Genomic DNA, 26,585 nt, shown 5'->3' with positions numbered 1-26,585 from the left:
GTGGAAGAACTTAAGCTGGGTCCTTCAGAATCTCAGCCTCATGGATTTCTCAGCTGCTCTGGGACAGAAGGAAGTCTGCAAGCCAAAAGGGCAGAATGGTTCCAATCCTAGGTCACCAAGGCCTTCACTGAGGCTCTTCCTATTTTGCTTCCCCCAATTTTCCCAAAACTCCAGGTTGGAATAAGAAGGGGTTTAGAATTTACTCCTGCCTTGATGGCTTCCCAAAGACATCCTAAAATACCTGATGAGGGATATGAAGACAGGCTAGATATTTAGAAAGGACCAACATCCTCTGGTGATGTGAGACTGTTGTGAGGGACCTTCAGTACCAGTCGTTCTCTGTCCACAGGAGCCGGTATTATATTATAAGGGGCTGCAAGTAAGCCTCTGTGGTGCCAGCCCCTAGTGGTATATGGATTAAACCACCAGTTGTATGGGTGATGAATGTGGGGATAAGCACAGAGGGGCTAAACCAGGGGTCGGGAACCTTTTTTGCTGAGAGAGCCATGAATACCACATATTTTAAAATGTAATTCCATGAGAGCCATACGACGACCCGTGTACCTTACGCATTATCCAATAAAAATGTGGTGTTGTCCCAGAGGACAGCTGTGATTGGCTCCAGGCACTCGCAACCATGAACATGAGCGGTAGGAAATGAACGGATTGTAATACATGAAAATGTTTTATATTTTTAACGTTTTTTTTTTTATTAAAGATTTGTCTGCGAGCCAGGTGCAGCCATCAAAAGAGCCACATCTGGCTTGCGAGCCATAGGTTCCCGACCCCTGGACTAAACTAAAGATCCTAGCAAAGGAGAAAAAGAACCTGATGGGAGGGTGGACAGAACAGACTGTACTCTGGAAATAAAGATCATACCTATTTACAGGGTAGTAGAAAAGACATGGTAATTAATGGGTGGATCAAATTGACCATGAACCCTGGGAAAGGAGAGAAAACTCCTCCTTCTTGCTTAACTCCTCTTCATCCCCTACCATGGCTAATGCTATCCTGAGACCACTCTCCAGTTGCTTTAGTTAATTCCCCAGGAAAGGCAAACCTATACACAAGAGCTAGGCTGGCAAGAATATAGGTTAAGAATCACAGCTGGAGGAAGCTAGCAGTGGAGATTGGGCTTGAGTAGCTGCCACTGGTATTGTTCTCTATAGTTCCTCCCAAAACATCATATACAGCTTAGGTTCCATTTAATTAAAAAGGTGAGAGGGCAGGTAAATCAATCAAACCCCCCATAAAATAAGTATCCCAACACCATCAATTAAAGTGCAAACTGCAAGGGGATATAGTGGCTTGGGCTGAGGCCATCTAAAAGGCCAGAGAAAAAAATGCATATGTATAACTCGGAGGACGGGTATCAGAAACGGGCCCTTCCGCTAATAAGATCACAGCAGAGCCAAAGATGCAGGCAACCAGTGAAGATTCTTTGGAGGACTCTGGGATCCAGTGTCTCCCCCACTGTGGGGGAGAAGCTACCTAAGAGACTGAGTGAGGGCAACTAGGCCTGGAAAGAATTCCAGAGCCATAGATGACACTGCATCCACCTATTCCTCCACCTCTGCCCAGTTAGCTAACAACACAACTCCTACCTAGTGCCCGAAAGCTTGCCTTCCCATTCTCACTCAACTTAGAAACACCTTCCACAAGGCCAACTCATGGATACTGCAGTGTTTTCAAATATGAGAAACTCCAACCAAATAAAACCAAAAAGGAAATTTCCTTAGTCTCTCCTGCTCTGAGCCTTATTCTTCCCTAGGGCTCTCTGGACAGGAAACCTCCTTCCTCAGTTTCTCGGTTCACCACCTTCTCCATCCTGGGGAGAGGAGGAAAAGGGGATCAAGAACAGGGATTGAGCCTGACCAGGCGGTGGCGCAGTGGATAGAGCCTCGGACTGGGATGCAGAGGACCCAGGTTTGAAACCGAGATCTCCAGCTTGAGCGCAGCTCATATGGTTTGAGCAAAAGCCCACCAGCTTGAACCCAAGGTTACTGGCTCCAGCAAGGGGTTGCTCCGTCTGCTGAAGGCCCGCGGTCAAGGCACATATGAGAAAGCAATCAATGAACAACTAAGGTGTTGCAACGCGCAATGAAAAACTAATGATTGATGCTTCTCATCTCTCTCCATTCCTGTCTGTCTGTCCCTGTCTATCCCTCTCTCTGACTCATTGTCTCTGTAAAAAAAAAAAAAAAAAAAAAGAACAGGGATTGACCAATAGCAGAAGGGGCAGGAGACAAAAAATGTTTTTTGAAAACATGGGAGGAGGTAAGATAAGTAGGTCACTGTCTTGCACCTATAATACAAAGTGAAGGAAGTTTTTTTGGAAGGTAAGTCCTGGGGATCAGACCCCCGACCCCAGAGTAGGGGTAGGAGGTCAGTGGCAACAGCTGCCTGGTGTTGGTTGCTGAAGCGTTAAAAAGTGCCATGACAGAGCTGTCAGGAGGCTGCCCTTGGAAGCCAGGGCTCAGTGTGCTGTTACCGTAGGGGCTGTGTGCTGAGGGTGGGAATGGAAGTTACTTCTTAGCTCTCGTGCTAGCTCCATACTTGTTTGCTGCTAGCTAGCCCCTCAGTTGCTACAACACTGGCTCTTGTTCTGCAGGGACTGCTCATGGAGATCCACACCTCGGTTTCGGCCAGCTGCACCCCCCAGATTCTGGGGTTCACTCTTTGGCAACTTCTTAGCTAGAGGCAAAAAAGAGAAGGGAACAAAGTATGGTAGGTTTTAACTCATCTCCCCCCCCTAAAAGACTACTGGGTGGGGAGAAGTAAGGGTTAAGGGGAAATGTGAGACATAAAAAGAATGTTCTGAAGAAGGCAGGGTTCACTATTTGTATGTAAATATGAAAGATGAAGTGCTCAAGCTGCAGCTAATGGACGGAGGTCACAATGGAAGTTAAGGTATTTCCATATCCAAAGTTTTCACAAGAGGATAGACACTCCCATTTATCCTTAGGACTTAGGTTAGTGATCTTGCCTCGAGGTAAGGAAAAAAGACAGGAAGACTTCAGGCTGCTCTGACCTTACCTATTGCCAGGAAGAGATCGTTCACGTTCATAGCTGTCTTGGCTGAAGTTTCCATAAACAATAAGCTGTTATCATCTGCATACACCTGGGCCTCCTGCAAGGGGTGGGGATATAGTGATGCTAAGAATGTAGGTTAGGAACAGGAATGGCCTTTCCACTCCCATGTAGCCCCAGACCTAGGTTCCCTTACCTTAATTGTCCCTCTGAGCCAGCTGGCTCTGGACCCATATTTTGGTGACAACTACCTCAAGGATAAAGTGGTCTAGACCAGTGGTCGGCAAACTCATTAGTCAGCAGAGCCAGATATCAACAGTACAACGATTGAAATTTCTTTTGAGTCAATTTCTTTTTAATTTTTATTTATTTATATATTTTTTACAGAGACAGAGAGTGAGTCAGAGAGAGGGATAGACAGGGACGGAGAGAGATGAGAAGCATCAATCATTAGTTTTTCATTGCGCATTGCAACACCTTAGTTGTTCATTGATTGCTTTCTCATATGTGCCTTGATCGCCGGCCTTCAGCAGACCAAGTAACCCCTTGCTGGAGCCAGCGACCTTGGGTTCAAGCTGGTGGGCTTTTCCTCAAACCAGATGAGCCTGCACTCAAGCTGGGAACCTCGGGGTCTCAAACCCGGGTCCTCTGCATCCCAGTCCGACGCTCTATCCACTGCGCCACCGCCTGGTCAGGCGAGAGCCAAATTTTTTAAACTTAAACTATATAGGTAGGTACATTCCTTATCGAGGTAGCGCCCGCACGTGGTATTTTGTGGAAGAGCCACACTCAAGGGACCAAAGAGCCACATGTGGATCAGGAGCCACAGTTTGCCCACCATTGGTCTAAACCATTTTATGAGATAAACAGGTATCAGGAATGTTAATAATTATGGGAGAAAAGGCAAGTTTGTTGGGGGTTTTCAGGTTCTGACCCTTGAATAGTCCCTTACCTCAAATTCAATTTCTCCCTCCTTCCTGTTTTCACACTAGTACCCCCACAGCTGGTATTCCCACACCTGGTACTCTCTACCCACCCCTCTGCTCTGGTACTTTCTTCTGACTCCTTTAAATATCCTGGTTGTCATTAGGGTTACAATGTTGCTGTTTTTAACATGGTGCAAAACTGGGGAATGACATGATAAATGTTCTCAGATAATGTTTCCAGAGAGGGCAGATTGGACAGAAGAGGTCCCAAGCACAGAGGAAGTGTATTAGAAGGGGACTCTATGGGCCATCTTACTTCATACTCCACCATGCGCTTGTTGGCCAGGTCAGCTTTGTTCCCTGCCAGGGCAATAACAATGCTAGGGCTGGCCTGTCGCTGTAGTTCCTTTACCCATGTCTTCGCTCGGGCAAAGGTTTCCTAGGAAAACACAAGGAAGAAAATGGGTAGGCTGGACTGACTGCCAATCCAGGCCTATTACCTTTAAAACCCAGTCTCAAAACTCACCTCTTCTAGGCGGCCTTCCCTCACTGAAACCACTCATCTTTGATAATTTATTACCTGTCTTCTCAGTACTTGGAAGCATAATTTTGCTATTTTGAGGACCTGTTTTCTTCCCTCACCTAATTTAATTCCTATAAATAAAAGCAAGGATAATCTTCTCAGCCCACTTACCTGATTAGTAATGTCATAAACAACGATTGCAGCTTGGGCACCTCTGTAGTACATGGGAGCCAAGCTGTGGTATCGCTCCTGCCCTGCTGTGTCCCAGATCTCAAACTTGACTGTTGTGTCATCTAGGCAAACAGACTGGGTGAGGAAGGCCGCTATGGATGAGAGAATGGAAAAACAGTTGTGAGAGGATGAATGAAGACATTCTACCCTCTTCAAAATATCTCCTCTCAGTCTAAGACCAGTCACAACCTGGGCCATTTAGCCACAGGAAAAGTTTTAGTATTCTCTCTCTCTCTCTTTTTGTGTGTGTGTGTGTGACAGAGAGAGGGACAGATAGGGACAGACAGGCAGGAAGGGAGAGAGATGAGAAGCATCAATTCTTTTTTTTTTTTTTTTTTTTTGCATTTTTCTGAAGCTGGAAACAGGGAGAGACAGTCAGACAGACTCCCGCATGCGCCCGACCGGGATCCACCCGGCACGCCCACCATGGGGTGATGCTCTACCCACCAGGGGGCGATGCTCTGCCCATCCTGGGCGTCGCCATGTTGTTACCAGAGCCAATCTAGCGCCTGAGGCAGAGGCCACAGAGCCATCCCCAGCGCCCGGGCCATCTTTGCTCCAATGGAGCCTTGGCTGCGGGAGGGGAAGAGAGAGACAGAGAGGAAGGCGCGGCGGAGGGGTGGAGAAGCAAATGGGCGCTTCTCCTGTGTGCCCTGGCCGGGAATCGAACCCGGGTCCTCCGCACACTAGGCTGACGCTCTACCGCTGAGCCAACCGGCCAGGGCAGCATCAATTCTTCATTGCAGCTCCCTAATTGTTCATTGAATGCTTTCTCATATGTGCCTTGACTGGGGGGCTACAGCAGACTGAGTGACTGACTCCTTGCTCAAGCCAACGACCTTAGGCTTCAAGCCAGTGACAATTCGGCTCTAGCCAGTGACCATGGGGTCATGTCTATGATCCCATGCTCAAGCCAGCAACCCTGAGCTCAAGCCGGTGAGCCCACACTCAAGCCAGTGACCTCAGGATTTTGAACCTGGGTCTTCTGTGTCCCAGTCTGACGTGCTATCCACTGCACCACCGCCTGGTCAGGCTAGCGTTCTCTTTATATATAGTTCCTGGAAGCGGGATTAAGACTGCTCTTGGCTAAGTCCTTCCTGCCAGAAGTTTTTCTAGCTAAGGAATGAGTGCACATCATAAAAATCTATGGCCTGACCTGTGGTGGCACAGTGAATAAAGCATCAACCTGGAACATGAGGTTGCTGGTTCGAAACCCCGGGCCTACCTGGTCAAGGCACATATGGGAGTTGAAGCTTCCTGCTCCTCGCCCCCTTCTCTCTTTCTCAAATCAATAAAGAAAATATTTAAAAAGTAAATAAAAATCTATGAGGGACAAAAAGAACTGGCACTTATACCAGAATCATTCATCTTTTAACCAAAATAGAGATAATGACAAAGATAATAAGCTTCAGATTAAACTCACAATGGGAGCTGATTAGATTTTAAAGACTGATGGGAAGTACCATCATTAGCAGTGTTATCTGGCTGTGACTTTTTCACATTATACTCTGCTGGCTAAAGAACACCATATTTCCAAGGTGACTAGTACAAGCAGGGAAGTAGTAATATGGAAGTTTTCATAAAAGATCCTTTACTGAATTAGCACTCTATTTTGGGGGTAGTAGCAGGAAGAAGGTAGCAAAGGTGGGAGAGGCAAATGACTGTTGAATCTTTTGTATTTAGTTCCAGCTTCTATTTTGCCAGATATGTACATCAGAATGCACATACACACATGCCTATACCTCCAATACTAATGAGTAGGTCTAGGGTGTGGTTCAAGTATGCATAGGATGAAGATGCTCCCCAGGTGATTCTGACATGCATTTTTATGAATCACTGCTCCAACCCTGCTCAAGATGACACTCAACTGAACTTCACTGGGATTAAGATGAGAGTAGGAGGGAGACAGATAAAAAAAATCATTAATTTTTTTTTTCATTGATTTTATTGGTGCACAAAAGTCAACAATTCTTACTTTCTTCTAGGAAGCAAGAGGATGAATATATATTCCCGCTTTTTGGTATTATGGCAATTTTTTTGTTTTACAAAGGATGTCCATTCCAAGGAGCTAAGACGGCCAGCTTCACAGTCAGGTCCCTAGGTCTCCCTTCAAAAACTTTACTAATGGCCCTGACCAATTACCTCATTTGGTTAAGAGTGTCCTCCTAAAACACCAAGGTTAAAGGTTTGATTTCTGGTCAAGGCACATACGGGAAGCAACCAATGAATGCACAATTAAGTGAAACAACAAATGAATGCTTCTCTTTTTTGGTCTCTCTAAAATCAATTAAAAGAAGAAAAAAATAACTTACTAAGCATTGAACCTCTTCTTTCCCTGAGGTACTCACCTCCAATGGTGCTCTCCTGGTACTCATGGAACTGCCCTTTGACAAAACGTAATACCAGGCTAGACTTCCCCACTGCAGATTCACCTAGCAGGACCAATTTGAACTGGCATATTTTGCTGGCCTGGGGCTGCCCGTTGGGCCTGGCTGTGCTTCTGCTAGTCATGGCTAGATTTTCAGAGTGGGAAGGGGTGGAGGGAGGGGGATGCCACAAAGCAGCAAAGGGGGGAAGGGGAGGGGAGGGAACTTCCAAGCTTCAACAATCCTGCAAGAAAAACAGTGGGTAAAATTAAACACAGGGCCATTGCAGCTACAATCACTTTTTAGACAAAGGAATAGACTCTCTTCATATCTTTGCTCCTGTGATCGTATAATCATCCACCATTTAAAGGTTATACACTACTAAGTGTAACAAGGCAGCTCACATTCAGTGTTAAGTGTGGGGAACAATAAAGGAAGACCTGCATCTGAAATAGTTTGCCCTACCACATAATTCCCAACTACCAAGGAAGCTGAAACAGAGACTGAAAACTGTGTGAAGAGTATTTACTCCTTCCATTAGTTTCTCACCACATCTTCAAAGACTAGCAAGTTGATCAACTTTTAGTTGGCTTAATGAATGCATAGATCCACTCCCAAGCACCCTAGATCCTCCTATCTCCTTGATTTCCTGGTGCTGTCCTTTTTCTTCCTCCCGCTCCACTTCTGTCTAGCTTTCAAAATAAGTGATTCATTCTAGGGGTGTGGATGTCACTTCTCCTAATAGTGGTGGGGTATCTTCTGGTTCTATATACTTCATATAGGACCAGTCCTCTTGACATTTCTGAAAATCTAACCAAGGTTCAATGGACAGAAAAATCTATCCTTTCTCACTTCTGGGGTCAAAGATGAGTACAGAAACACAATCAACAGACCACATTTGGTATCAACTCATTTTGCTTCTGCCAGGCTCAAGTCTAAGAGTCATAGGCTTGACATGCTCTCAACTTGCAGCTGTCTTGCTGGTGTTTACGGATTAGATTACCCTCCATACTCAACTGGCCTAACAGCTGTAGCGCTACAAATTAGAGGCAGAGAAAGAAGGTGTATCTTCTAATCACATGCAGAAAATTCCAAGGGACGGTGTAAGAGTAAGTCTTCAAGAAAAAATTTTTTCTTTTTCTAAAAGATTTTTTATTTATTGAATTTTAGAGAGAGAGGAAGAGAGACAGAGAGGGAGAGAAAAAGAGAGGGAGAAAAGGGGGAGAGAGAGAGGGAGAGAGGGAGAGAAGGAGAGAAGGAGAGAGGAAGAGAGATCACAATTGCATTTTAGTTTTTCATTGATTGCTTCTCACATGTGCTTTGATTGGGCCAGCCCAGGGTCTTGAACTGGTGATCTCAGCACTCCAGGTTGATGTTCTATCCAAGCAATAAATATTTGATGAAAGAATAAACTGAACCATCTTCTCTATCTTCCAAGAGGCTAGGAAAGTCGGTGCTGGTGGAAACATAGAGTAGCTGGGATTTTGGTGGCCTAACCATCCAAACCTGAGTATTTCATCATCCTGACTCTGAGGGGAAAGGAACTATGACATTCAAAGAAGAGTTCATCAGAGCATGCAAAATCTCTCTCTAAAACCTAAGCACTGCTTGGGTTGTACTTTGCTTGTTCAAATTAATCTTTCCCTTCTCCAAGGTTGATTCTAGTGACTCCACAAATCATACTCTATGGCATATGTGGGAAAACATTACTTTGTCACTATAACAAGCTGCTTTGGAGTCATATCAGGGTTCAAAATTTCTGCAATCCTAGTAAAGAGAGAAGAGTCAGTAAAGATAGTAAGGGCCTGACTGGGTGGTGGCGCAGTGGATAAAGCATCGGACTGGGATGCAAAAGACCCAGGTTTGAGACCCGGAGGTCGCTCATCTGGTTTGAGCAAAAGCTCACCAAGCTCACCAACTTGAGCCCAAGGTCGCTGGCTCCAGCAAGAGGTTACTCAGTCTGCTGAAGGCCCATGGTCAAGGCACGTATGAGAAAGCAATCAATGAACAATTAAGGTGTTGCAACGCGCAAAGAAAAACTAATGATTGATGCTTCTCATCACTCCTTCCTGTCTGTCTGTCCCTGTCTATCCCTCTCTCTGACTCTCTGTCTCTTAAAAAAAAAAAATAGTAAGGAAAGATCATACAGGCCTGACCTGTGGTGGCACAGTGGATCAAGCGTCGACCTGGAATGCTGAGGTCACCGGTTCAAAACCCTGGGCTTGCCCTGTCAAGGAACATATTGGAGTTGATGCTTCCTTCTCCTCCTCCCCCTTCTCTCTCTCTCTTTTCTCTAAAATTAATAAATAAATAAAAGTAACTAAAAATAAAGATCATACAGGAGGCAGTGCAGAGGAACAAAGACTGCAGAGTTCAATTCACTGTGATTATTTTACAGTTGTGCTTTCTAACTGTGAAACTTTGGACCAATTACTAAATCTTTTTTTAAAATTATTTTTATTTATTATTTATTCATTTTAGAGGGGGGGAGAGAGAGAGAGAGAGAGAAGGGGGGAGGAGCAGGAAGCTTCAACTCCCATATGTGCCTTGACCGGGCAAGCCCAGGGTTTTTTTGGGTTTTTAAAAATTATTTATTTATTTATTTATTTATTTTTTAGAGAGGAGAGAGAGAGAGGAGAGAGAGACAGAGAGAAAGAAGGGGGAGGAGCTGGAAGCATCAACTCCCATATGTGCCTTGACCAGGCAAGCCCAGGGTTTTGAACCGGCAACCTCAGCATTTCCAGGTTGACGCTTTATCCACTGCGCCACCACAGGTCAGGCAAGCCCAGGGTTTTGAACTGGCGACCTCAGTATTCCAGGTTGACGCTTTTATCCACTGCACCACCACAGGTCAGGCTACTAAATCTTATCTATACAATATACTCCTTTTCTCATCTGTAAAATGGATAATAGCCTTATGAGGACCTACTTCATAAGGGTGCTGTAAAAATTAAATGAGCCCTGGACGGTTGGCTCAGTGGATAGAGTGTCACTACAGTGTGCGGACGTCCTAGGTATGATCCCTAGTCAGGGCACACATGAGAAGCAACCATCTGCTTCTCTTTCCCTCTCTCTCCCCTTTTCTCTCTCTTCTCCTCTCATAGCCAGTGACTTGACTGGTTTGAGTGTGGACCCCGGTGGCTGAAGATAGTTCACTGGTCAGAACAGCCTCAGACAGGGGTTGCCAAATGGATCCCAGTTGGGGCACATGTGGGAGTCTATATCCCCTCCTTTCACTAAAAAAATCCAAAAGAGCCTGACCAGGAGGTGGCGCAGTGGATAGAGCGTCGAACTGGGATGCCGAGGACCCAGGTTCGAGACCCCGAGGTGCCAGCTCATCATGGGCTCATCTGGTTTGAGCAAAAGCTCACCAACTTGGACCCAAGGTTGCTGGCTCAAGCAAGGGGTTACTCAGTCTGCTGAAGGCCCACGGTCAAGGCACATATGAGAAAGCAATCAATGAACAACTATGTGTCGCAATGCACAACGAAAAACTAATGATTGATGCTTCTCATCTCTCCATTCCTGTCTGTCTGTCCCTGTCTATCCCTCTCTCTCACTCTCTCTCTGTCTGTTAAAAAAAAAATAAATCCAAAAGAATTAAATGAGATAATACATATAAACATACTAAATACTGTATTTCCCCAGTTGTAAGAAGCTCTCATGTATAAGACGCACCTTAATTTTGGGGGACAAAATGTGGGGAAAAAAATGTATTACATCAAGTTACTGAACTCATTTTATTCATGATAAAGTTCATATAACTCCTCATTACTGTCAAAACTCCCATCCATTAGTTTGTCCTCATGTGTCTGATGACGAATCACTGTATTCATATATTGCCTCGTCCTAAATTCATCTATGGCATTTGAAATGCCACAACCACTGTATAAGACACACCCAGTTTTTAGACCCCAAATTTTTCCAAAAAAAGTGTCTTATACATGGGGGGATACGGTAATGTTTGACCCAAAGTGCTCAAATGACTATTCAGCTAGTAATAATCAAGGCCCTGGTTGGTTGGCTCAGTAGTAGAGCACTGGCCTGGCATATGGAAGTTCTAGGTTTGATTCCTGGTCAGGGCACACAGGAGAAGTGCCCTCTGCTTCTTCACCCCATCTCCTCTCACTTCTCTCTCTCTTCCCCTCATGCAGCCATGGCTCAACTGGAACAAGTTGACCCCAGGCGCTGAGGATGGCTCCATGGCCTCCACCTCAGGCGCTAAAAAATGGCTCTAGTTGCAATGGAGCAGCAGCCTGAGATGGGCAGAGCATCAACCCCTAGTGGGCTTGCCTGTTGGATCCTGGTCGGGGTGCATGTGGGAGTCTGTCTCTCTGCCTCCCCTCTTCTCAATGAATTAAAAAATAAATAAATACCGTATTTTTCGCTCCATAAGACGCACCTGACCATATGACACACCTAAGGTTTTAAGGAGGACAAGAAAAAAAATATTCTGAACCAAATGGTGTGTTAAAATATTTAATAAAATGCCGTAGCCTGACCTGTGGTGGTGCAGTGGATAAAGCATCAACCTGGAAATGCTGAGGTCGCTGGCTCAAAACCCTGGGCTTGCCTGGTCAAGGCACATATGGGAGTTAATGCTTCCAGCTCCTCCCCCCCTTCTCTCTCTCTCTGTCTCTCCCTCTCCTCTCTAAAATGAATAAATTTTTTAAAAAATGCCGTATTTTTTGCTCCATAAGATGCACTTTTTTCCCTCCAAAAGTGGAGGGGAAAATGCCCATGTGTCTTATGGAGTGAAAAATACGGTAAAATAAGCTACTAATAATCACTATTAATATGACAAAAAAAATTTCTGCCCAAGCTTTACCTTCCACTTTTATAAAACAGAAAAAAGATCTATCTCATGGCTATGAGAATTATGTGAAAAAGTAAAAGATTTATTTAGCAGTGCTAATAAGACAGGTACAGCTACTGAATGGCCATAATTCACAGAAAAGATCAATTTAGCATACTAAAGTATAATTCAGTATTAGTTATCAACATATTCCTAAAAAGCAGCCATGATACAAAAGAGGTAGAGAAAGAAACAAAAGTGTAAAGAGAAAGGTGGCAGAGGAATAAGATATGAGAACTCAGAAAAGTCCCAAAGCATACTAGAGTCAGAGGAATGGAACAAATTACTGTGATCCTACTGGGTAGTCTACAGTCCCCTGGGCCACCAAGTACTAAGAATCCAGATCCACAAGCCATTTTGTGATGATATTTTCACTGGTCTATGATGAAATGATAAAAATAAAGACATTATAGCAAGTTTCTCATAAAGCTAATTTATTCAACTTAAAAGAATATTCTTTATGACAAGATTTCTAATTTTTTAGAATTAATTTTCTCTCATATATCTATTGGATGAAAAACTCTCTAAAATCTATTGTGAAGTAAAAAGAAAACGTTGACGTGTGGGCCAGTGGCACAATGTATAACACGTCTGACTATGGATCAGAAGAAAACGCTGTACAAAAACACATGGTTGGATTCCAGTTCTGAAAAAAAGAAAATTCTACACAGAAAAAGGCGTGAAGGCCTGGCCAGTTGGCCCAGCATGTGGACTTCCTGGGTTGGATCCCCTATCAGGACACATGTGAGAAGCAACCATCTGCTTCTCTTCACCCTCTGCCCCCTTCTCTCTCTCTTTCCCTCTTGCAGCCAGTGACTCAACTGGTTTGAGCCCCCGCCCTGGGTGCTGAGGATAGCTCAGAAGGGCCAAGTGTCAGCCTCACGTGCTGAGGATAGCTTGCTTGATTTGAGCCTCAGCCCTAGATGGGGGTTTTCAGGTGGATCCTGGTTAGGGAAAATGCAGGGGTCTATCTGCCCTTCACTTACTTATAAAAAAAAGAAAAAAAGGCCCTGGCCGGTTGGCTCAGTGGTGGAGTGTTGGCCTGGCGTGCAGAAGTCCCAGGTTCGATTCCCAGCCAGGGCACACAGGAGAAGCGCCCATCTGCTTCTCCACCCCTCCCCTTCTCCTTCCTCTCTCTCTCTTCCCCTCCCACAGACAAGGCTCCATTGGAGCAAAGATGGCCCGGGTGCTGGGGATGGCTCCTTGGCCTCTGCCCCAGGCGCTAGAGTGGCTCTGGTCAGGGCAGAGGGATGCCCCGGAGGGGCAGAGCATCGCCCCCTGGTGGGCAGAGCGTCGCCCCCTGGTGGGTGTGCCGGGTGGATCCCGGTCGGGCGCATGCGGGAGTCTGTCTGACTGTCTCTCCCCGTTTCTAGCTTCAGGGGAAAAAAAAAAAAATTAAAAAAAAAAAAAAGTGTGGAAAGACACACACCCATCTATTTACCAGTGGTTACCTCTGAGGAGAGTGGGATTAAGGAAAGTGGTATTTGAAGAATTCAGATTATTTTTTTGAGAGGAGGGCATAGAGAGAGGGATTCTCACATGCGTCCCGACCAGGATCCACCCCACAACCCCATCTGGGGCTGATTCTCCAGCACCAAGCTATTTTAGCACCTGAGGCCTAAACTAGGACCCACTGAACCATCCTCAGCACTTGAGGCTTTGCTTAACCTAGTGTTCCCCAACCCCCGGGCTGCGGACATACCGGTCTGTGGCCCATTTGGTACTGGTCTGCAGAGAAAGAATAAATAACTTACATTATTTCCGTTTTATTTATATTTAAGTCTGAACGATGTTTTATTTTTAAAAAATGACCAGATTCCCTCTGTTACATCCATCTAAGACTCACTCTTGACGCTTGTCTTGTAAGTTTGACAATTATATTTAAAAATACCACAGTTGCCTGACCTGTGGTGGCGCAGTGGATAAAGCGTCAACCTGGAATGCTGAGGTCCTCGGTTCAAAACCCTGGGCTTGCCTGGTCAAGGCACATATGGGAGTTGATGCTTCCAGCTCCTCCCCCCTTCTCTCTCTCTGTCTCTTCTCTCTCTCTCTGTTTCTCCCTCTCCTCTGTAAGATGAATAAATTTAAAAAAATTAAAAAAATAAAAATACCAGTTTTTACACCAGTCGCTTAATTTTATTTTGTGCATTTATCCGTCCCACCGTAAAGGCCGGTCCGTGAAAATATTTTCTGACATTAAACCAGTCTGTGGCCCAAAAACGGTTGGGACCACTGCTCTGACCAATCAAGCCACTGGCTGCAGGAGAGGAAGAGGAAGAGAAGCAGATGACCGCTTCTCCTGTGCCCTGACTGGGAACTGAATCCAGGACTTCTACACACTGCGCTGATGCTCTATCCACTAAGCCACTTGCCAGGGCCTATAATGTGTTTTTATTTTTTATTTATTTATTTTTATTCGGTTTTTTTAGAGAGGCAAAGGGGAGTGAGCAATAGAGAGACAGACAGAGAGAGAAGAGGGAGGAGCAGGAAGCATCAACTCCCGTATGTGCTTTGACCAGGTAAGCCCAGGGTTTTGAACTGCCGAGCTCAGCATTCCAGGTCATCACTTTAGCCACTGCGCCACCACAGGTCAGGCCATATAATGTGTTTTTAAATGTGAGTCATGATCAAAAATGTTTTAAAAACACTGTTTTAGAGAGGTCTGACACTGAAAGATAGGTTAGTAAGGGATGGGAGGAAGTCTATCTAGTCTCTGGCTAGCCTATAGGCCATAGTGAATTTCACTCCTAGATGAAATTAAGACAAGAACTGCTTGGCTTATGGTGACACAGTGGATGGAGCGTTGATCTGGAACATTGAGGTCACCAGTTTGAAATTCTGGGCTTGTTGGATCAAGGCACACACAACAAGCATTCAATGAACAACTAAAGTGAAGCAACTACTTCTTGCTCCCCTGCCCCCTTTTTCTGTAAAATCAATAAATAAAAAAAATAAAAAATAAAAAAACCAGAAAAAATTGAGATGAGAGCTGAGTACAGCTTTCCAGAGATCAGAGGATTCTTCAACTCTACTAAAGTTATGGAGTAATTATGAAAACAGGATGTGCCCTGGCCAGATAGCTCAGCTGGTCTGAGTACTGTTTTGAAGCGCAGAGGTTACTGGTTCAATCTCAGTCAGGTCAGGGCACATGCAGGAAAAGCTTGATGTTCTTGTCTCCCTCTCTCTCTAAAAATCAATTTAAAAAGGAAGGAAGGAAAGAAGAAAAGAGAAAGAAAACAGGAATCCAAATTAGACAAAGGAGTCCTGTGTAGTGGTAAGGGCTTTGTTATTGAGCAAATCTGATTTTTATTCCGTTTTTCCAGTTAACCCACTGTGATTTTAGGCTACTCACTCCTTTTTGCCTTTCTGAGCCTCAGCTTCCTTATCTATAAGGATTAACGGGGAAAAGAGGAGAGAGTAACAAAGAGCAGAGTTTGAATTCAATTCAAAAGTTCTGGGTATAGCCTGACCAGGTGGTGGCACAGTGGATAGAACGTTGGACTGGGATGTGGAAGGACCCAGGTTCGAGACCCCGAGGTTGCCAGCTTGAGCGCGGGCTCATCTGGCTTGAGCAAAAAGTTCACCAGGCCTGACCTGTGGTGGCGCAGTGGATAAAGCGTTGACCTGGAATGCTGAGGTTGCCAGTTCAAAACCCTGGGCTTGCACGGTCAAGGCACATATGGGAGTTGAAGCTTCCTGCTACTCCCTCCCTTCTGTCTCTCTCTTCCTCTCTCTCTTTCAATCTCTCTCTCTCTCCTCTAAAATGAATAAATAGATAAAAATAATTAAAAAAATAAAAGCTCACCAGCTTGGACCCAGGGTCGCTGGCTCCAGCAAGGGGTTACTCGGTCTGGCTGAAGGCCCGTGGTCAAGGCACGTATGAGAAAGCAATCAATGAACAACTAAGGTGTTGCAACGCGCAATGAAAAACTAATGATTGATGCTTCTCATCTCTCTCCGTTCCTGTCTGTCTATCCCTGTCTATCCCTCTCTCTGACTCACTCTCTGTCTCTGTAAAAAAAAAAAAAAAAAAAAAGTTCTGGGTATAGCCTGACCTGTGGTGGCGCAGTGGATAAAGCGTCAACCTGGAAATGCTGAGGTTGCCGGTTCAAAACCCTGGGCTTGCCTGGTCAAGGCACATATGGGAGTTGATGCTTCCTGCTCCTCCCCCCCCCCTCCCCTCTCTATAATGAATACAAAAAAAAAAAAAAAATTAAAAAAAAAAAAAGTAGTTCTGGGTATAGCCCTGGCTGGATGGCTCGCTTGGCTGGAGCATTGTCCTGCAATGCACAGGTGGCTGGTTTGGTCCTTGGCCGGGGCACATACAGAAACAGATTGATGCTTCTGTCTCCCCCTTACCCCCCTTCCTCTCTCTGGATTCAATAAAAATAAAAGATTAAAAAAAAAAAGTTCTGGGTATATTTAAGAAATTTATTTCTCTTAGGGTTTTTTAGCATCTATGAGGATAAATTATTTTTTGTGTATGTGTGTGTGTGTGACAGAGACAGAGAGAGGGACAGATAGGAACAGGTAGACAGGAAGGGAGAGAGAAGAGAGGCATCAATTCTTCACTGCGGCCCTGTAGTTGTTCATGGATTGCTTTCTCTTATGTGCTTTGACAAGGGTGGGAGTGGGGGTGTAACAGCAGACTGACCCCTTGCTCAAGCCAGAGACCTTGGGCTCAGGCTGGTGAGCCTTGCTCAAATCAGATGAGCCTGCACTCAAGATGGCAACCTTGGGGTTTTGAACCTGGGTCCTCCGTGTCCCACTCCAATGTTTTATCCACTGTGCCACTGCCTGGTCAGGCGAGGATAAATTATTTTTTAAAATATATTTACATGGTCCATATACATGGGGTTCTCAGGTTACTACAGTCTTGACACAACGTTTTGGGTTTACAACGCTCACTCCCATAAAAACTTTAAAAAATTGAGACGATTCGGCTTATGCCATAATTGTCATTAGCGTTGTACTTACGACTATGTGGGCAAACTAGTTTGGTTGTGCGTGGCGGAAGAATATGCAGAACAAGGTGCAGTACAGTATATTTATGTCCTTTTCCTTTTTCTGTAGCTTACTTATGTTTTTGTTTTAGATTATGATTTTACAACTGTGTTAGGGTAGGTAAGTGACTTAGGCTAGGTGTGTTTCAACTTATACCAAAATTCAGGTTACACACAGTCATAGGAATGGAACTGTGTTGTAACCCAAGGACCCCCTATACATTGTTTCATAGGAAAAGAGGGTAGGCCATCAAAAAACTCTATTATAGGCCCTGGCCGGTAGCTCAGTGGCAGAGCGTCGGCCTGGCATGCGGGAGTCCCAGGTTCGATTCCCGGCCAGGGCACACAGGAGAAGCGCCCATCTGCTTCTCCACCCCTCCCCCTCTCCTTCCTCTCTGTCTCTCTCTTCCCCTCCCGCAGCCAAGGCTCCATTGGAGCAAAGATGGCCCGGGCACTGGGGATGGCTCCATGGCCTCTGCCTCAGGCGTTAGACTGGCTCTGGTCTCAATAGAGCGACCCCCCGGAGGGGCAGCATTGCCCCCTGGTGGGCGTGCCGGGTGGATTCCGGTCGGGCGCATGCGGGAGTCTGTCTGACTGTCTCTCCCCGTTTCCAGCTTCAGAAAAATACCAAAAAAAAAAAAAAAAAAAGACTACCTTCTACCACCACCCCAAAATTTCACTCTCAATATGTCCTACCTTCCCTGTTCACAGTAATTGATGGGCTGCCCATTGCTGTGCCTTGATATTTAATACCAACATATTTATAAGAATATAATTTAAAAATATTTTATTGATTGATTTTAGAGAGACAAAGAGAGGAGGTGGGATAAGAGGGGAGCAGAGAGAGAGAAAGAGACAGAGAGAGAAGCATTCATTTGTTGTTCCACTTAGTGAATTGTGCATTTATTAGTTACCTCCTGTATGTGCCCTGACTGGGGACTGAACCTATAATTTTGGTGTTTTGGGACAATGCTATGACTGAGCTAACCAGCCAGGACCAAGGGTATTATGTTTTTTATACAATAGCTAGACTCTTAAAAAAAATCAGTGTTACAGAAATGAAATAATACGTGTAAGATTCAACTGACTTCTCCACTATTCTGGTGTTGATTCTTTGCTAAGAGTTGATAGTGAGCAAATGGTCCATTCAAAGCTAAAGAATAGACCACAGCCAATCAAGTAGTGTGATGATTATTACCTCCAAACCTGAGACAAAAAAAAAGGGGGGAAGGGTTTTTTCTTTCAACTCTTTTATTTTATTTTATTTTTTTAAAGATTTTATTTATGGCCCTGGCCGGCTGGCTCAGTGGTAGAACATCAGCCTGGTGTGCGGAAGTCCCGGGTTCGATTCCCAGCCAGGGCACACAGGAGAGGCGCCCATCTGCTTCTCCACCCCTCCCCCTCTCCTTCCTCTCTGTCTCGCTCTTCCCCTCCCGCAGCCGAGGCTCCATTGGAGCAAAAGATGGCCCGGGCGCTGGGGATGGCTCCTTGGCCTCTGCCCCAGGCGCTAGAGTGGCTCTGGTCGCGACAGAGCGACGCCCCGGATGAGCAGAGCATCGCCCCCTGGTGGGCGTGCCGGGTGGATCCCGGTCGAGCACATGCGGGAGTCTGTCTGACTGCCTCCCCGTTTCCGGCTTCAGAAAAATACAAAAAAAAAAAAAAAAAAGATTTTATTTATTCATTATAGAGAGGGGGGGGAGAGAGAGAGAGAGAGGGAGAGAGAGAGAGAAGGGGGGAGGAGGAGGAAGCATCAACTCCCGTATGTGCCTTGACCAGGCAAGCCCAGGGTTTTGAACCGGCAACCTCGGTGTTTCCAGGTTGATGCTTTATCCACTGCACCACCACAGGTCAGGCTCTTTCAACTCTTTTAGTTCAGAAGAAACGAAACCAGATTTAACGTCTCTTAGAAGTGCAGTTCTATAAAAATGGTTTATCAAATGACCATTAATCATGGAGGATTGAGGCTTGCTCATGGCATGAGCCCATTGGGGAGGGGAGAGGAAAAGGATGAAAGTGTTAAGTTCTTTAGGTGGGCAGCTCTCCCAGTAGCATAGGAAAGTATGAATAGAAAGATTTTCTCAGCCTGCTGATCCCAGCTAGATCATGACTCTGTTCCTTTGGCCCCTTCCACTTAATAGCTTTGAGTCCCTATGCCTACAACCTATGAAGCCTCCAGAAGTCTGTCACCTATCAATAGAGAGACTGAATTCCAAGTATACAGCCACTGGAGTCTAGCCCACTCCTAAGTGTCAGTCCTATAAGGTCAGTTTGCCAGATAAGAGGCAATCTAGAAGTCATCTAGACCAGTCTCTGTATTTTATAGGTGAGGAAACCAAAGCACGTAAAACCAATCACCTTGCCTGGTGTTACCATACAGACAGCTATCTGCTGTTACATAGCTGCTTAGTAGAGACTCTGCTTCTAACAAGTACTCCTAGGTCAGGTATGCTTGCTACTGTACTGCTCAAAAAAATTAGGGGATATTTTATCGCTTCATATTCACTTTTGAAAATATCCCCCTGCCTTACCAGGCGGTGGTGCAGTGGATAGAGCATCAGACTGGGACGTGGAGGATCCAGGTTCGAAACCTTGAGGTCAAAAGCTTGAGCGCGGGCTCAGCTGTTTAGAGCAAGGCCCACCAGCTTGAGCCCAAGGTCGCATTATTGAGCAAGGGGTCACTTGGTCTGCTGTAGCTCCCCCCCCCCAAGGCACATATGAGAAAGCAATTGGTGAACAACTAAGGTGCTGCAACAAAGAGTTGATGCTTCTCATCTCTCTCCCTTCCTATCTGTCTGTCCCTATCTGTCCCTCTCTGACTCAAACACAAGAAAATATCCCCTAATTTTTGTGAGCAGTATGTTATACCACCATACTTCTTTTTTTTTAAAGAAATAACCACTCTTTTTTTTAAATTTATTATTTTTACAGGGAGAGAAAGTCAGAGAGAGGGACAGACAGGAACGAAGAGAGATGAGAAGCATCAATCATCAGTTTTTCGTTGCGCATTGTGACACCTTAGTTGTTCATTGATTGCTTTCTCATATGTGCTTTGACCACGGGCCTTCAGCAGACTGAGCAACCCCTTGCTCAAGCCAGTGACCTTGGGTCCAAGCTGGTGAGCTTTTTGTTCAAGCCAGATGAGCCTGTGCTCAAGCCGGCGACCCCGGGGTCTCGAACCTGGGTCCTTCTGCATCCCAGTCCGACGCTCTAGCCACTGCCCCACCGCCTGGTCAGGCACCATTATACTTCTTAAGGAAGCAATACATACTGAACTCTGGAATGACCATGGGGACAGGAACAAGAGCTTAGATTGGATAGTTTCTGCCTCTATTCAGTTTGGATAAGTACTTACTTTGGGACTAAAAAGTTAGGAAGAACTAGACCCTCCCTGGGAACTGGGATCTAGTCCCACATCCTTCTGACAAAAGGACTCACTCATTATTATGCCTTTTTGGGTCCTGACCAACCCCTGCCAGGATAGTTGAAAGAAGCAATTTAATGCAAGGCGACAGGGAAAGAAGTGGTAACTTTTGCAGAATTCGATGAGCCTTGGGATTAATGGGAGAGATTTACTGAATAGGGAAGATAGAGCAGCAGCCAGTAGAAACCTTTAACTCCCAAACTTTGTTTAGATCCCAAATTACCAAAATCTTGAACTGAGGAGCACCACTATTTGGCTCAGCTCTTTCATTGTGCTGATCCAGTGATAACCAATGAGTCACCGGCTTAAATGAGTTATTCCACTTCCTTCACTCTCTCTCTTATTTCCTTAAGAGGTAAAAAGTATACTTATCTTTTACCAGCATGGTAGTACAAACTCCCTACTACTCACCTAGGAAAGACTGGGATGCCCTTCCACACCTTGTATGCTAAGCAAACTCCTAACATATCTTTTGAGGCCAAGGCCAAGGCCAAGTTCAAATGTCACTTTTTCTATGAAACTGCATAATTTTTACCTTCTCACCTCAGCAGTATTCATCATTGCTTCCTTTGGCATTCCATAGTATTAAGACTATATTACTGTCACAGCATTTACTACATCGTATGAGTTTAAACTATAAACTTCTCAAAACATGTGACTATTTTTTATGTCATCTTGAATTTCCAGAGCGGAGCACAATGCCTGATCCTTTGTAGGTGGTTCATTAAATGCTCTCTAAATTAATTAAGGCCAAAGCAATCTTGCTTCCCTCTTCCATCTACTCCTCCCCTTCTGTGCCATCTGGATAGCTTCTTACTCAGTTCCATTTGGGAATGTTTTTAAGCAGCCTCAAAGAACTAATTCTCTGCCTGGTCTCTGTGATCTCCTTTGGATGGAGGGCCCCCTTGGGACCCAGCCCACAAGGTACTGATGAAACTAATATGAGCTAATTGCTTTTCCTGTCACCAGTTACTACGCCTCACATGGCCTAATCACCCCTAATAAGTGGCCCTCCCACCCTAACACTGAAGCAACTGTGGCTAAATACAAAGTTTCCTGAAGTTTCAGTTGATGTTAATGTTAAAAAAAACTTTGGGCCATTACTTTTATTAATTCTTGAACTTGAGAAACACAAATTTAAAAAAAATAATTATACCACCACACACACTCTGAAAAAGTACCCACAGTCTCTAAACAGAAGCTACAACCTGGCTCAGAAATACACATAGACTTTGCTCACCTGGGTGGCTCCTTTACTCAGTTTAGTTACTGTTCAGTCAATGACTAAATCTTTCCTAAAACATTCTTGGGAAATGGGAGAGCATTGTGTAGGGTTTTAAGTTATCCTTCCTTCTACCGGGCTGTTGCATTTCCTTATTTTCAGTTCATTGTCTTACACTTTGGTTACTTTCCAATCTGAAATGCCTTAGGAATAGGAGCTATACACTTGCTTATCCTCCCCACTGACTCCTCAGAAGTCAAATTCTAATCTATGCACACAAACTACAGAAGAGCACTCCTTACTTCTGGGCAAAGTAAGAGTTAGACGATACAAAGGTATGACTTCAAGGGTGATGAAAAAGCCCTCTTCTCCAAGTGACTTTTTCTAACTCAAGGTTTATACTTGAAATTCTATACTGATAATTTCACTCCTTAGCTCCTTGTTAGTGAACAAAAATCCTTGGAAGAATTATTGTATGTGACTGTTTGTTATTTATACTTTTTTTTTTTTTTTTTAACAGAGACAGAGAGTGAGTAAGAGAGAGGGATAGACAGGGACAGACAGACAGGAATGGAGAGAGATGAGAAGCATCAATCATTAGTTTTTCATTGCGCGCTGCAACACCTTAGTTGTTCATTGATTGCTTTCTCACATGTGCCTTGACCACGGGCCTTCGGCTGACCGAGTAACCCCTTGCTGGAGCCAGTGACCTTGGGTTCAAGCTGGTGGGCTTTTTGCTCAAACCAGATGAGCCCGTGCTCAAGCTGGCGACCTCGGGGTCTCGAACCTGGGTCTTCCGCATCCCAGTCCGACGCTCTATCCACTGCGCCACCACCTGGTCAGGCTATTTATACCTTAATATGAAGCAATTCCAGATCATTTCTTAAAGGTAGGCTTTAAGGGGAAAGTAGAAAAGACAAAAAAAAAAAAAAAAGGTGAAGAAAGGATATCACTGGGATGTAGAAAATGGCAAAGTCTACAGGATTAAAACACACACTCTCCTACAATTTTCTTCTGGACTGGCTTTGCAGGAGAGAAAATAAAAGCTCCTGAACGGACAACAATCAAGATTCCTTCTTTTTTTGTTTTTTTTTGTTTGTTTGTTTGTTTTTGTTTTTTTTTGTTTTTTTTTACAGAGACAGAAAGGGTCAGAGAGAGGGACAGACAGACAGGAACGGAGTGAGATGAGAAGCATCAATCATCAGTTTTTTGTTGCGACACCTTAGTTGTTCATTGATTGCTTTCTCATATGTGCTTTGACCATGGGCCTTCAGCAGACCGAGTAATCCCTTGCTCAAGCCAGTGACCTTGGGTCCAAGCTGGTGAGTTTTGCTCAAACCAGATGAGCCCGTGCTCTAGCTGGTAACCATGGGGTCTCGAACCTGGGTCCTCTGCATCCCAGTCCGATGCTCCATCTACTGCGCCACTGCCTGATCAGGCAAGATTCCTTCTTTTTTTTTGAAATTTTCTAGAAGAGTAGAGAAAAGGGTTATAACACACCATGGCAGGTACCAACTCCCTAAAGGATATGAGGAAAGATGCTGGACAATCTACTCCATCTAGGAATTGGGAGGATATGTTTCTGATCTGGGCACTACTGGGGGCACTGACTCCCTATACCAGCGAATCTAGACCAGCAGATTCTCTTCAAGAACTATAGCACACCAGGACAAGAGATGTCAGGATGTGACTCTAGTCTCGGGTCAATATTTCTGTAAAAAGGCTGGGCATATTAGAGGGCCTCTAAAGCCAGTAAGGACAAATTCAATAAGGAGGTAGTATGAAATACTGTACCGAAGTTTAAAGGACAACCAATTTCATATCCAGAGAAACTTGTGAACTTCTCATAGAAAGAAAGATACAAGGGCCCTCAGGAGAACCATTATCTTTGTTTCAGATAATGAAGGGACAGTCATATAATCTAAACATTCAGAGACCACGCACCACAAGCCAGAGGTCTCAGATTTCTCACATTAGCAGAATACCAATAGTTTCCCTAAACAAAATGATTCACCTTAATGTTTCTTCCTGTTAATAAAAGAAAAAAGTTTTGGTGATTTATTTGTGTATTTTCTAGGATAACCAGTGCACAGCTGAGGTGTGTTAAGAAGAGGAATAACCTAGAGTACAGCTCTTTGCTTGTCTGAACTGGATAAAAGAAAGACAAAATTAACTGTGAAAGGAGCGCAACAGGTAACAGAGTATCATCCCAGAAGGGAAAACTAAAATAAATGAGAGACCATTCATTTTCTATGTTTGGTGGGAACATAGAAACAGAATTGACTTTGGTGGCAAATCCTCCAAACCAAAGCAAAAGTAGTCTGATCTGCTGTCTCTTATCTCTGACCTTTCTGGATGAAATATAATGAGTGAGCTCTGTGTACACTTTGTACACTTCTGTACAAGTTGAATATTTAAAAATATGCACCTACTACTTTTGACATTAAGAAGAAATGTAGTTATAAAATACATTGGTATAAAAGGGAAAAAGGAGGAAATATAATAAGGGAAAATCCAATAAGCTCCAACCTATGGGAGACCAAGGAGATCAGAGACAATTAAAAACAAATGGGAGGGCCTGACCTGTGGTGGTGCAGTGGGATAAAGCGTCAACCTGGAACACTGGGGTTGCCAGTTCGAAACCCTGGGCTTGCCTGGTCAAGGCACATATGGGAGTTGATGCTTCCTGCTCCTCCCCTTTCTCTCTCTCTCTCTCTTTCCCCTCTCTCTAAAAAAAAAAAAAAATCAATAAAAACAAAAACAAAAACAAATGGGAGGAGGGGACTCCTGTGTCTCAGTAGTAATCCATCTTCCTCTTCTCTACTCACTCACCCCTTTTTCCCAAGTGCCTTACTGTTTGCTATTTTATTTGTTGTAAATTTTTTTTTTTCTGAAGTGAGAAGCAGGGAGGCAGAGAGACAGACTCCCACATGCACCTGACTGGGTCCACCAGGCATGCCCACCAGGGGGAGATGCTCTGCCCATCTGGGGCATTGCTCCGTTGCAACCAGAGCCATTTTAGTGCCTGAGGTGGAGGCCATAGAGCCATCCTTAGCGCCTGGGCCAACTCTGCTCCATGGAGCCTCGGATGCAGGAGGGGAAGAGAGAGACAGAGAGGAAGGAGAGGGGGAGGGGTGGAGAAGCAGATGGGCGCTTCTCCTGTGTGCCCTGGCCAGGAATAGAACCGGGGACTTCCACACACCGGGCCGACACACTACCGCTGAGCTAGACTGTTTGCTATTTTAATAGCACAGACCTGGGCTCTTGAAGAAGTAAACAAAGAACAGGGGTGATGCCAACCTTATGGAATGAAATTTCTCTTCCTCAAATCCCTTCCCCAGTGATATCACTTCATATTTCCAGGTCTGGTTCCACCTAGTCATTACCTGCCTGGGAAATACCCAAGTCTTAAGTTCTACAAAGTTTCACCAACTATGTCTGGAAGATCTTTTGATGGCTGGGGAGTTCCTAAGCCCCTTTCCAGGGCAGATGAGATTGCTGATTCCCCACTTCTAGGTTAGAGATACAATATCCACTACAAACCACATTATTAAGTGGGAAAACAAACAAACACCCCCCCAATGCAACTTCTTAGTTCTTGCACAGAACTGCACCCTAAACCAGCAGAGTCTGGTAAGCAACACAGAGATGGCACCCGTCCAGCAAAAGCCCAGGGAAAGTGTAGGAGCTGAGTATGGAACGGCCAACAGTGACGGAAGAACAAATTACGTTTGTCTTCACTGGCTACCCTGAAAGTAACAAAAACTTCAAGTTACCACATTTCAACACTTAATGGGAACAAAAGCGTGGGTCCTGCCAAGCCCCAGAGCCTTCAGCCCACCCTTGAGCATTCCCCAAAGCACTGTTGATACCAGGCCCCGCTTCCATTTCTCAAACTACCGTAGCCTTCTGCATTCAGAAAGCTTTCTTCGTTTCATCATTGAACTCAAATCATTCTCTCGGCTCAACTCTGGAGCGCCCTAGTTATTTTTATAATAGTCACTGTTCCTGAAAAAGAATGCCTTACCCAACGAAGAACCCTTCTCCGGCCCTTGCAATTTAGACATCGTGAGAGCGCCAACCCCGGTTCTCGTCGGGGGCCAGGCGCCGGGGCTGACCCCTCCTCAGCTCCCGGCAGATGGGCTTACCTCACCCGCTGCCCCGGCCCTGTCCCCCAGCTCCTCCCTCTCAGAGCTGCTCAATGAGGCCTGCCCCTGCCCTCACCGAAAACTCGGGCCTTGCGCGCCAGCCCCCGGCCCGGCCTCACCAACTTCGGGTTCCCGGCCCGCCTGGCCCCCTCGTCAGCGCTCCCATTAGGCCTGCCGGGGCCCGGCCCCCTTCTCTGCTCTCCAGTGCTCTGCACTCGAACCCCATCGCTGAAGCCCAGACCCGTCTCTGCTCTCAGGCCAGGTTGCTCTCCTCTCCCAAGCTCCTCTGGGACCCACCAGCCCGGTACCTGGGGTTCCGTCTCCCCCGTCGGGCCCAAGCCTGTGTCGAACAAACGGCTGCAGCTCAGCCAAACCCTCCTGACACCATCCCCCCCCCCCCCCCCTCCTCCTCCTCCTCCTCCTCCTCCTCCTTCTCGCCCGAGGCCCAGGCCAATAGAACGATTACGACTACCATCAAGGGTGGGCTCTTGTGTGCCCTGCTCCGCCAATCCCCTGGAGAAAGGCGGGCCTTTTTCGGCACTAACACCAATGAGAACGAGCCAGGGACCGGACAGGCGGGTCCCCAGGCCTGTATGAAGAAGGAAACCTTGAAAATGGACGAGGGAGCCCGCCCCAAAACGGGGGGGGGGGGCGGCACTGTAGACAGGCATACACACCAACCAATAAACTCTCGACACCCTAGTAACCCCGCCTTTTGACTCATAAACATCTAATCAGGTGAGTGACGGAGGAGGGTCAAAGTGAAACTTTAACCAGTACTGCAAAAACTCAGGACTTGAATGGCAGGCGGGCAAGGCGGGGTTGAAGGAAGCTTTAGGAAGGCCGCTACTGACCCTTGC

The 26,585-nt window shown here is 45.5% G+C and overlaps 1 protein-coding gene and 1 non-coding gene across 4 annotated transcripts; both read right to left on the bottom strand.

Moving 5' to 3' along the window:
* Positions 1–504: 504 nt before the first annotated feature.
* RAB5B (RAB5B, member RAS oncogene family) lies at positions 505–26,160 on the bottom strand. 3 transcript variants are annotated; one of them, XM_066369721.1, is made up of 7 exons: positions 26,034–26,159; positions 9,233–9,369; positions 7,059–7,320; positions 4,651–4,802; positions 4,273–4,395; positions 3,037–3,130; positions 505–2,694 (listed from the first exon to the last, which is right to left on the bottom strand). In XM_066369721.1, the coding sequence occupies exons 3-7, from the start codon at positions 7,219–7,221 to the stop codon at positions 2,579–2,581; spliced, it is 648 nt and encodes a 215-aa protein (XP_066225818.1). In that variant the 5' UTR covers positions 7,222–7,320; positions 9,233–9,369; positions 26,034–26,159; the 3' UTR covers positions 505–2,578. The 3 variants fall into 3 exon arrangements, with proteins under 3 accessions (XP_066225818.1, XP_066225817.1, XP_066225819.1); XM_066369720.1 differs by lacking the exon at positions 9,233–9,369 and having other exon boundaries at positions 26,034–26,160; XM_066369722.1 differs by lacking the exons at positions 9,233–9,369; positions 26,034–26,159 and adding an exon at positions 22,960–23,027.
* LOC136396059 (small nucleolar RNA SNORA3/SNORA45 family) lies at positions 23,152–23,280 on the bottom strand. The gene has a single exon (XR_010749486.1). It is a non-coding gene; the product is annotated as a small nucleolar RNA SNORA3/SNORA45 family (small nucleolar RNA).
* Positions 26,161–26,585: the final 425 nt, after the last annotated feature.

The sequence above is a fragment of the Saccopteryx leptura genome, chromosome 2 (genome assembly GCF_036850995.1).
Source record: "Saccopteryx leptura isolate mSacLep1 chromosome 2, mSacLep1_pri_phased_curated, whole genome shotgun sequence".
NCBI classification, from domain to species: Eukaryota; Metazoa; Chordata; class Mammalia; order Chiroptera; family Emballonuridae; genus Saccopteryx; species Saccopteryx leptura.
Note: the sequence above shows the minus strand (reverse complement) of the source record. Positions and strands in the feature narration are given on the sequence as shown.